General features: G+C 44.3%; 1 protein-coding gene across 1 annotated transcript in view; it reads right to left on the reverse strand.

Annotated features, from left to right (window-relative positions):
* ZC2HC1A (zinc finger C2HC-type containing 1A) overlaps window positions 1-11,920 on the reverse strand; it is a 38,283-nt gene extending 26,363 nt beyond the window's left edge. The window contains exon 1 of the mRNA XM_066625622.1: window positions 11,792-11,920. Coding sequence (XP_066481719.1) covers window positions 11,792-11,807 — 16 coding nt within the window. The 5' untranslated portion in view covers window positions 11,808-11,920. The remainder of the gene's footprint in view (window positions 1-11,791) is intronic.
* Window positions 11,921-12,126: the final 206 nt, after the last annotated feature.

The following is a 12,126-nucleotide window of genomic DNA, read 5'->3' on the forward strand; positions in this document are numbered from 1 at the left end:
TTTTTCTATCTTTTTTGTGTGTGCACAACACACATCTTGGCATGGATCACAATTCCTAAATGTGCATTACCCCTGCATGTGTAAGCAGGAAAACAATTTAGCAATGTCAGAACATGGGAAGGGTACAGGTATGTATTTGTTGAAGCTTGCATGACTCTCTTTCTGGTGGGAATATGGAACCTTACTCCTGGTTAGATGTTGAAAATTCTTAATTCTTAATTCTGATACAACCCTTTTCCACACACCCTGTCCCCCAGCTTTTATCTAATTATGACACACCAAAGGTGTGTTTCACTGATAGGATCTGCTGCATTACACAATATTACAAATCAAATATATACATGATTTGTATAGTGTTATCAGGTGTTTTACAGCAGCAGTGAGTGACAGGATGCTGCCTCAAGGAGTTTACAGTTCAAATTACAACACATGCAATCATTAGTGAAGACATTTATTGAATTCTGGGAGTGGTGAGTAAGTTGTTCCAGAACCTCATAGATTCTACTGGTGCTCCATGGTTTGCTGTTGCTCTAAACAAAGTTACATTCCAAAGCAGTGGATGGATGGATGCCTGCAAAGAGACAGAGGGGAAGTACACATTAATTACTGTGACCACTGGCATGCTCTACAGCTGAATTACCACTACATGCCAATCAAGAGGTGTAGAATGCCTTCACCTGTGTGCAGTTATCTCACAATCTTCAGGTTCTTTCATTACCTCCTGCAGGCATGCTCACCTAATATGCTCTTTGAATAGCAAATCTTCTGATGGAATGTTTTGTCTGTGTGTAGTAAATAAGTCTGTTGCAGGAAGACAGAGTGGGAAAAATATACTTTTCTTTACTTGTTGCCTTGTAACCTACCTTTGATATCTCGTCAATCTGCTGCATGTCCTCTGGCTACATCCCTGCAAGGAAGTACAGTTTAGAGACAATTATTGATTACCGTATCAATGAATTGGTAAGCTATGCAATGATGCTTTTGTTTCCACTTTCTTCCTAGTGCACAATGCAGGTTCATCTGGGGATTGCTTACTGTCTGCATGGGCTTCCATAGGACTTTATTACTTACAAGTTTTGTTTTTAATTTGCTGCTATAATCTGTTGATTGAGGAACAGCAGTAATGACTGCTTCCTTACTTTCTCTTCCTAGACAATCACTTACCTCTGTGGAACATTTTCCTTGCATTGGCTTTCACAGTTGCAGATGCACTATTCCCAGTGCGCATGCATTAGGTCTGATACTTGTGGAAAAGCTGAGAACTGGAGGCACATGCAGCTGTTTTTCCTTTCTCTGTTCTCCTGCCAGGTATTATGTAATTCCGCTGTTTCTTCTCTGCTCATTCTCATCAATGATTCACATTACTAGTTTCCCTTCCACCGCAGAATGTTCTTATGAACCCCATCTCATACTGGTAGCATCTTGTATTGATTTTCCCTTTATTTCCAATGTAATGCAGAGCATGAGATCAGAGCTCCCATATGTCCTGATGTGTGCATTATCTTCACATGCTGATGCTTTTTATGTGCCCTAGTTATGTCAGTAGTTATCACACAGGTGTGACACTGTACAAGAACACAGTTGTATCTCTGAAATGGCACTTCCGGGCACCAGTTAATAAAGTCTTTCAAGTTTGGAATAGAGTCTTTTATCCTGGTACATGGATTTCTTGCTGTTGGTGTTTGAATTTAGGGCATGTATGAATCATACTTTTGCAGATGTGTGCAGTAAGTACAGTTGTATATTTGACAAAGACCAATGATCCAATTTTTTCCTCTTTGTTTAGCTATCAATAAACATTCTCTTTCAAAGAGGGCTTAATGACCCTGCTAATTGGGTAAGAGGTGCTTTTTCAAGTGGGTGCTCCTTTTTTTAGCAGGGGGAGAGTAACTGGCCCATCTCACCCCAGCAGTGTCTGTTCTAGTGGCTGACTGCTGGTATTCTTTTGCATCTTTTTAGATTGTGAGCCCTTTTGGGACAGGGAGCCATTTACTTATTTGATTTTTCTCTGTAAACTGCTTTGTGAACTTTTAGTTGAAAAGTGGTATATAAATACTGTTAATAATAATAATAATAATTGATATGATTTATCATACTGATAATTAATAGGATTCAATATGTATATATCCCTTTTTTTTGTGCTATACAATATAGGTAAACTGGTTACAAAAATGTGATTAACTATGGGCACAATCCTAACTAGGTCTATCAGAAGTCCTATTTTGTTCAATGGGGCTTATTCTCAGGGAAGTGTGGTTAGGATTGCAGCCTATATTGTAATCAATTAAAATATTTTTAATCTGTCAAATATTGCATGCATGCGCGTATATATGTGTAAAATTTGACCAATGTCCCTGGAATAATGTATCCTGTTCTTAGAAAAAGACAGTAGAATATATTAGGCCAGTGGTTTAAAAATGGGGCATCGCGACACCCCAGCCTGAAGGCCCTGGCCTCTGCCCCCTTAAGGGGCAGGGGCAGCAACGAGCCACAGACGCAATCCCCAGGATCATGTCACTGACGGGACTGCAGGGACTGAGATGCACTCACCAGTCCCTGCAGCAGCTGTCCTGGGGTGCTGGGAGCCCTGCACGAGCATCTGCAGGTCTTCCCAGGCTTCTAAAAGTGAAAATGGAGCGATCGTGCTCCACTTCCGATTTTGCAGAGATGGAGCACGATCACTCCACTTTCACTTTTGACGACCTAGGGAGCCCCGCAGACGCTCGCACCCACCAAGACTTACTGCGGTTCAAACTCTCCCCGACTTTCAAAACTGCTGTACTAGGCTGAGAAGCCTGCACAGAAAAGCCAACAACATGTACAGAAATTGGGAATGTGAAAAAACACACACAGAAAAACGTTTATCAATTTATTTATTTGTTTAGCATTTGGCATGTAGTACATGGAGATATATCAATCAGACTAGATCAAATGTCAATGTCCAGTTCGTCCAGCCATTCAAGGACAGTTACCTTCATTGAAAAAGTCAGACCATGGACGAGTACATGCCCTCAGTTTGCAGCCAGACACAATGTGGTATATGGTTTGGCGGGAGAACCTGCAATCACACTGTGGGGTAGCTACCAGCCCCCATTTAAATACTGAGTCCTGACTAACATCATGTAGGGTACAGATCCTGTTCAAAGTTTTCCAGTGCTGGTGAGGTAACTCAAAACCTGGCACCTTAAGTGTAGGATTCTCTATATAACTACTCCTTTCTGGGCGTTTGACTGCCCATTTAGCTTTCCATTGGGCATTGATGTTAAAATTGTTGTGCAGATGTTGTGCGAATGCCAGAGAAGGCTTCCTGGATTTAAGCCTACTGATTGATAGATGAGGAAGATCGGCATGTACTGGTAAAAGTGGGTTGTTGGTGATTTTTCTATATTCTTTCACTAAAGCCTCTTGTCTCGTAGGGCTGGTGGTGCTATGTGGCTCAAGACCAGAAGCCAACAAACAGGAGTGGGTCTTATATAGTCGCTTATGATTCTCATGGTTTCATTTAATCAGGCATCAATCTTGTTAGTATGACAGCTGTTAAGCCATACTGCAGCACAGTATTCTGCTGCTGAGTAGATCAGTCCTAATGCTGATGTTCTGAGAGTAGTGGCTGAAGCTCCCCATCTTGTTCCTGGAGCATTAATTTCTGGAGTGTGTTGTTCCTGGTATTGATTTTTGCGGACATGTTCTTGAGGTGTGACTTATAAGAGAGTCTGGTCCAAAGTTACCTCAAGATATTTTGGATGAGGATTGTAAGGGAGTAGGTTGTTATTTAGATAGACCTTCAGGCTGCATTAGCTAATTTATTGTTAAGGTGGAAGCATCTAGTCACGATTTTGCTGATACTGGGTATTAACCTCCAGTCAGCAAAGTATTTTCCCAGGATCTTGAAGTATTCTAAGAGGAGGCCATCCAACACCTCCATGTTTTTTCCCTGCACTGCTAGAGCCAACTTGTCAGCATATCCAAATTTACGTCCCCTTGTTACTGGCAAGTCTGAAATGTACAGGTTAAATAGTGTTGGTGTCATTACAGAGCCTTGTGGGAGGCCGTTGTTTAGCCATCTTACCTTACTTGCATTGTCCCCCATTATGATCTGGAAAGATCTGTCACTTAGCATATTGCTGACTAATCGATAGTTTTTTACATGGGATGATGTGACACAATTTATATAGCAGAACCTGCCTCCATACGGTGTCATATGCCGCAGTTAGGTCGATAAATACAACTGTCGTTTTTAAACCTTGCTGAAAGCCAGCCTCAATATAGCTTGTCAAGCTCAACACCTGATCAACACAGCTACGAATTTGTCGAAAGCCCGCTTGTTCTACAGGCAGATGTTCATCTACTATAGGGTCAATTCTGTTTATGATTAGTTTCTTCAAAAGTTTGTAACATGAGCTCAGAAGGGCAATTGGGCGATAACTGTCTGTCTTGCGGTTTACTGGGTTTCAGAACTGATATTACTTTAGCTTTTTAAAATTCTGGTGGAAGATGTCCACTACAAAGTATGTCTGAGAAGAATTTGCCAAGCCTCTTCCTGGTGTGTCTCCCAGAATGTATGAAAAACTCAGGATGGATGCTGTCAAAGCCAGGGGCTTTGCCACACTTGACTGCTGATAGCTGAGTTGATTTCGTCCATTGAAAATGGGTGTGAAAATTTGGGATGCTTTTGCGATGACCGCCGAAAAGCTGTAAGGGCTCTCTTGATGGTAGTGGAGTGCTCTTTTCCCCTTGGGGCTTTGGAAAGGGATACAACTTAAGAGGCTACTTGATCAGGGGCTACACTGGGTATTTGTCATGTGGGTTGACTGGCACCACCCAGTTTCCTTAAAAGACTCCAAGCTTTCCTGTTTGATTTGCCGAAATTTAATGATGAAGTAAGTTGTTCCCATTTCTTGCATTGGGCTGTGTCCAGACTATGTAGAAGGTCTTCAGCAATCTCAATGTTTATCAAGTTATTATTTGATGCTTAAAGTAGTAATATAGGGGAAGAATTATTCACCCATCGTCTGTCCCTTCTTTCTGATCCCTTAGTCATGCACCTTAAACTTTGGAAGGCTGCTCTGCCTGGGGTTGTGCAGAATGACTACAGATGCAGCCCTCTGGAAGGCAACTCTTTTTAATAAACTTGTATGTATTAGGGTTGCGAATAAGAATGTAATGAACCACCTTGCTGGATCAGGCCCAGGACCCAACTAGTCCAGCTTCTTATATCTCACAGTGGCACCACCAGATGCCTCAGGAAACACACAATACAACAAAATACCTGTATCCTGTTGCCACTTTCTTGCATCTGGTATTCAAAGATATGTTACCTCTAAAAACCAGAGGCTTAGTTCATCATGGCTTATAACCTGCGATGGCCTTTTCCTTCATAAATCTGTCCAATTCCCTTTTAAAGGCATCTAGGCCAGGTGCCACGACCACATCCTGTCCACCACATCAAGATCTCTCTCCTGTTCCGTCACAGGCAGCTCAAAACTCGTAAGTGTATATGTGAAATTTTGATTCCTTGCCTCGATGTTTCTGTTCAAGCTCTTCTGGTGAGAGAACATTTCATTTCTCTGCATTTCATTTTACCAATGAACTGGGAAATTACCTGAATGATTTGGGGGATTCTGATGCATTTGTTAGTGGACAAGGAAAGCAAAAGCTAATTTGTTCTTCCTGCCTCATTTTTCAGTTCATGTTTATATGTTATATCATGCAGGCAGGGAGTAGACATACAGTGGAGCAGGAGGAGTCCCAGAAGCAGGTGCACACAGCATGAAGAAATTTAAGTTAGCAGCATGTACCATTGGTTGATGCACTGACCTGGATATCTCCACGGTGACTGGTGGCAAGGAGGAACCTAGTGGCTGGTTTTATTGCTAAGGTTGTTGCAGTGCCACAGAAGGCAGGAGGAAAAGGATGTGTAGCAAAAAAGTGACAAGGATAAGCCATGTTGGAATAGCTGGCTATCTCTCTCTGCCTGAGGATTCTGCCAGCATCAGCACCACATTATATCACTCTTGTTTGCCTAGCCCAAGTCCTCCACCAACTCAGTCACCCAAAGCATACACTTATGTATGTTCACCCTCCTAGTGCCAGGAATGAGAACTGTGATAGTGGAGAGTGTATTTATGTATGCTCCTTATCTATCTATGAGAGCAAGGAATGCATACCAGGGAAACTATGCAATACTTGAATAATTTTCAAATGCTTAATTCAATGACCATACAGTGCTTGAAGATGACAACCTATTGATCAGCGATTCTCAACTTTGCATCTCACGGCACACCATCAGTTTTTTTTATCATTGACATTTTATCATTACCCCCCTGTTGGTGGGAGAACTCACCGCCCTAATGGCCTTACTAATAAACTACCCTCCCCCAAACTCCTGCAATACACCTGCAGAACATTTGTGGCACACCAATGTGCTGCAGCACATTGGTTGAAAATTGCTGCTATAGACTCTGGGTAAGCTGACTCGCTTCCTTATACAACTAGCACACCAGTCAAATGATATAGGAGATAGCATACTTAAAAAATTGTTATGTTGTCATTGATTAGTAGGAAAAGGGGTGAGGGCTGTTCATAAACCCTGCAACAATCGGGGCAAACTTAGCAGCATAACAGCATCATTAGCCACTTGAAGTGCTTTGAGAACTTTCACAAACCTTCCCTATTAAATATAACAAGGTTTCCTTATGGTGGGTGCACCTTTGATATTTGTGGTGATGTGGCGTCCATATCGTCTGTGTTACAAAGAAAGCTGCGTCACATGAGCAGGACTGTTCAGTGAATTGTCCACATTATATTTATAGAGTCCTTATCTAACACAGCCTAAAAATATTATAATGAATAATGATGTCATTTAACGTACTAAATCTTTTGATGGTTAAAAACTTATTTTTGTTTTAATAATGCTTTAAAAATACTTCAGCATGGTTTGACAACACTTGGTCAGTCAACTGACCAATATTTTTTTTCCCCAGATAGTCAAAAGCTAAACCCTGCTTCCTTGACTGATCCGCTTTGCATGGGTTTTGAGATTCATCTACTGTTCTTCAAACAGCAGACTCTGTGCTTCCATCTGGAAAATGGTTAACAGTTTAATGCTTTCTAAATGCTTAATTCCTAGGTATGCAGGATACTGTGTCATACATATGATGCAATATGTATTCTGAATCTGGGCTTGCTTCCTTCAATTATGCACTTTTAGGTCTTGCTTTGTGCTGCAACACTGAAATTCAGACTGTATTCTAGTGATCTGTGCAGGCCCGATATGTATATCGCTTGGTTGTAGGATTACAAGTATGTTGGAATACCTGTACACTCTAGTTTAACAGAAAATTCTGTGGGCTCTATCTCTGAATGCACAGGCTTCATCTTTTGTGATATACCTCTCCAGACCTGCTTGACTTCCTGATTTCCTTGTGCACCAGCAGAGCCTACCAGGTTCTACCCCTGGAGTCAGTTACTACCCTGGACCCAATATGTTGCCTTGGGTTAGCTATCTGTAACTGCAGACCTCTGACTCAACACCAATAAAGAGAACTGAAAGATTATTAACATTCAGATCTAGAGACTAGACCAGCAGTCTCCAAAGTGGAAACTGCTGCACACCTGCAAAGGCTTCGACTGCTGCACGCCTGCAAAGGCTTCCCCAGCACAGATGGTGCTTACTGTTCCGCAAGGGAGCCTTGACAATGCGCCTGTTTGTCCCCAACTGTCACGTTCAGCCACTTCTGGTCTCTGACACACCACCAGGTTGAGCATCCTGACTTCCGGGCAGAAGCAACTGGAAGCAATGATGATTAGGGATGAACGGAGGCACTTCGTCAAGGTTTCCCCACAGAATGGTAAGCACCAGTCATGTGGAGGAGGGCTTTCGGAGGGTGCTGGATACAGTCTACAGGTCATGGTTGGGAGGGCCCGCGGAAACTCGGCCCCACCTGAGCCCTCTGGAGACAACTGCAGCTGTACTCCAGTAGCTTCCGGAGGCTGTTCTGAGGCTTGTGGAGGACACACAGAAACTCCACGGGTGTTGGAAAGTCCTCTGGAAGTCCTAAAGAGGCATTTCCAGTTTTCATGCAAAAAGAGAAGTGGCCTCCGAGGTTTTCAGAGGCCTTTCTGAGGTCCACCGAGGCTGCAAGCAGCCTCAACAGGCCTCAGAAATGCCTCTGGAGGTCCTACAAGGGCACTTCCGGTTTTTGCCCAATATTAGCAGCCCTCTTCTCAATCCCTTTCCTAATTACTTCCAACATGGAATTTTCCTTCTGCCCAGCTACCACACACTGCGTCCATGCTTTCATTTAAGCCCAGCCACAAGATCTCTTTCCTAGTTTCTCACTATCAGCCCAGATCCCATCAGGTTATATGTATAGTTGAGATTTGTTATTCCAGGGCACATCATTTTAGACTTCTATACATTGAAATACTTTTATCTTTTGGTTGTCCATTCTTCTAGTCTGCAGAGGTCCTTTGGGAGCACTTCAATCTGCTTATGGGTTAACCTGCCTGAATAGTCTGGTGTTCACTTTGGAAGGTAGCACCTGCTGCACTGAGTCCATTTAACCCAATTTAACACATTTTTTCATGTCAATGCATTCACAGAACCATAAAAGAACACTGAAAAACAATTACAACCTCACACTTCAACATGTAACATAGGGTCTGTAACAGGGGTGTCAAACATAAGGCCTGGGGCCTTTTTATCAGGCCCTCGGGCTCTCAGCTGCTTAGCAGTGCTGAGGTGGCACTGCTGAAAGGGCAGTCCACATGAAAATTAGACTCTTCATGTCTTGAAATATGATCAAGATTCGTGTGTTCTCTCTTCTGTCATTTGGAGCTAATGAGTTCCTAAGTGAGAAAGAGTGCTTATTTTTGGTTATGACCTGCTTAATGACATCACTTCCTGCCTAATGGCATCACTTTCAGCCCTCAGCAGGCATCATGAATGCTATTCAGCCCTCAGTATGAAACAAGTTTGACACCCCGGTCTATATCTTGGTAGCGTACCTAATACCTGAAAGTTAATTATGAACCAGAGATTAACTGCTTCACCCATCTTGTTTGTGTTTCTAGGAAACTAAGTTTAAAAAAAGTTATGTTTACTTGCAAGAAATTCAGGAACTTCTTATCTTTCAGAGTAGTAGACCCATGTATAAATCATTCTCATGTATATACAGACATGGAACTACTTGCTAAAGCATCTCTGTAACTTAAATAAAACATTTAATGTTTATTGTATATTGGCTTCAAAGAGATTTAAGCAGCCTGTATACTGGATTGTAGTCCACGTGGAAAACAGTCCTAAAAGGAAACAATTTTCAATATCTTCTGAGGTAATGAAATTTAACCTTTGTCATTCCAAAGCTTTTCTTACCTTATCCTCCACAGTACATATACATTTCATTTATAATGGCAGAAAATATTTGTTCACTATGCCTATTATAAGACAGACCCATAAAATATCTACTGTATATAAAAAGCCAACAGGAAATGACAAGGCACCCAAAATAATGCTGTCGTCATTCTCATGACCCCAGCTGTCTACATCAAACTGAAACATTTTGTTGGCTAAATGTGACAAGCATGCTGAAGAAACAAGTAGGAGAAACTGCTACACAAGCAAAATTTTTAATATAAATAGCTATTTAAAGGTACCAGAAAGCTATGAATGTTCAAGTTGCACAGCCAAAGCTAGCCATAAAAGGTCATTGCTGTGGAATGGAAGAACATGGACATGCCAAGAGAGCTCTGCCAAACCCTACTAAAAACCAAGAGGAAAATGTCCTTTGCCAGCAAAGGACTCATTGCAAGGCTAAAAGGTTCAGACCTTTTCCCACTAATGGCACAGAATTTTTTTCGCTTTGCATTTTCTGCATCTGTAATTGAAATATAAAACCTACACTGGTTAGAATAAAAGTCAGTTTTTAAAAAAGGCTCCCTAAAGGGGTTCCAATATTCACATGCCATGGATTCCAGACCAAACACCATTTGCAGCATCATTAATGAAAACACTATTACGTATGCATTATATGACCACTTTCTCCAAAGCATCGAAGTGGCTTACAAATATGGTTTTTTCCCATTTTTTTTTAAGTCAGATATTAAAACAGATTAAACACTTGAACCTTAAAATTTGCCAGGTTTAAGAAGCAAGCTTTAAAAAACAACATGTCATACGCCTGGAGTCTGCAGGTATCAGCATCAATCTCTAGTCAGTGTTTCTCAATGTTTATCTCCCACTGTACCACTTCGTGTGATCCACCTATTGGAAGTACCACTGGAAGTAACTGGTGATGACATCACCAGTTATTTCTGGATTGAGAGGGCAGATGCAACATGACAAAGCACCACTTAAGAGGTTTAGGGTGGGCAGGAGGTCTTTTTGGAGTACGTGAAAAGCATGCTTTAGAGCTCTGCCTACCAAGCCAAGCCTCCTACCGATGTTTGTCACATCACGTCACTCATCTCGCTGCTGGCAGCAGGTGTCCTGGGGTCCCTCAAGTACCACCAGGCACCACCACAAGTACCACTGGTGGTACCTGTACCACTGGTTGAGAAACACTGCTTTAGGTGACTACTGAAAGCAATCCTGGTGATTTTAATAGGGTCTGCAGAAATTTCCAACATCACATCATGGGGGGGGGGGGGAGTCTTCAGAATAGCTAGTCTGAAAGCCCAATCCTATGCACTTCTACTCTGTACCATTATAAAAACCCCATTGGGGGTTTAGAAAATGCCTGCCTGTGTAAACTGCCTTGAATAAAGTCAAAGGAGCAATCTGATGGTGCGAAAGGCGGTATATAAATACTAGCAGTTATTATTATTATATTTTCTGACAGTCATGTTGTTTTTGACCGGATTTTGTTTGTACCCAACTACTGAGTACTTCCCAAGGACCTAGAATAGGCAGCGATTTATTTTATTATTATTATTATTATTGTTATTATAGCAGCCAGTGGGGTTTACTCCAAGGTGTGGCTAGAATTGCAGGCTAAGGGCCCAATCCTATCCATTTTGCAGTGCCGGTGCAGCCATGCCAATGGGGCGTGCACTGCATCCTGTGGCAGGGAGGCTGTCCCAGAGACCTCCTCAAGGTATGGGGACATTTGTTCCCTTACCCTGGGGCTGCACTGCAGCTGCACCAGTGCTGGAAAGTTGGATAGGCTTGGGCCTAAGAGCCCACTCTTATGCATGTCTACTCCAAAGTAAGTCCCATTATAGGCAGTGGGGCATACTTCCAGGTCAGGGTGGCTAGGACTGCAGCCTCAGAGTCCAATTCTACGCATGTCTACTCAGAGGGAAGTCCCATTCCAGTCAATGAGCTTGCTCCAAGGTCAGTGTGGAGAGGACTGCAGGCTGGGCTGCCGCTCTAGTGACAAAAGGCATGGCTGGGCACTGAGCTCCCCCCGCCCCCCAGTGCGAGGCGCAGCAGAGCCCCTGTGGCGAGGGCTCTGGCTAATAGGGAGCGACAGGGAGGGAGGGAGGCTTCGGCTCTGGACCCAGAAGGGCCAGCACAATGCGCAGCGCCACACCCCTCGCGGGGGGGTGCAGGGGGAAGATGCGCTCCTGCAGTGCATGTGCGGGCAGGAGCACCACCCCCACCCTTCCCAGCGCTGCTGGGGAGGGGAGGGCCGGGCAGCCTCCTTCCTCGCTCGCACTGCCCCCCACAGGCGCCTCCTCCCGGCCAAGGATGAGCACAAAGGCTCGGCCGCACGGCCTCCCCGCCGACCTTCCCCCAGGGCGCGCCTCTCCGGCTCCGCGGCCCGGCCGGCCTTCGCGCGCCACTCACCGTCCTGCCCCTCCATGGCGCGCCGCCGCCGCCGCCGCCCCCTCGCACTCCCGGCCGCCACCGCCCAGGCGAGTGTGGCCGCTGCTGTAGCAACTCAGCCACCTCCCCCCGAACATCTCCCGCGCCCATTGGCTTCCCGCACGAGGCGGGGGGCGGGGCGGTAGGCAGCCGGCGCCCTCGCGCTCCCAGCTGCGCCCTGCCTCCCCCGCAGTCTGCCCCGCCCTCCGCCTCCCCGGGCAGCCTCAGGGGCTCCCAGCGCACAGCAAGAGCAGCTTCGCCAGCTCCAGCTGCTCTGGCTGGCTGGCTGGCAGAGGGTCTGGGCGTGTCCCAGCTTT

This window comes from Tiliqua scincoides, chromosome 4 (genome assembly GCF_035046505.1).
Source record: "Tiliqua scincoides isolate rTilSci1 chromosome 4, rTilSci1.hap2, whole genome shotgun sequence".
NCBI classification, from domain to species: Eukaryota; Metazoa; Chordata; class Lepidosauria; order Squamata; family Scincidae; genus Tiliqua; species Tiliqua scincoides.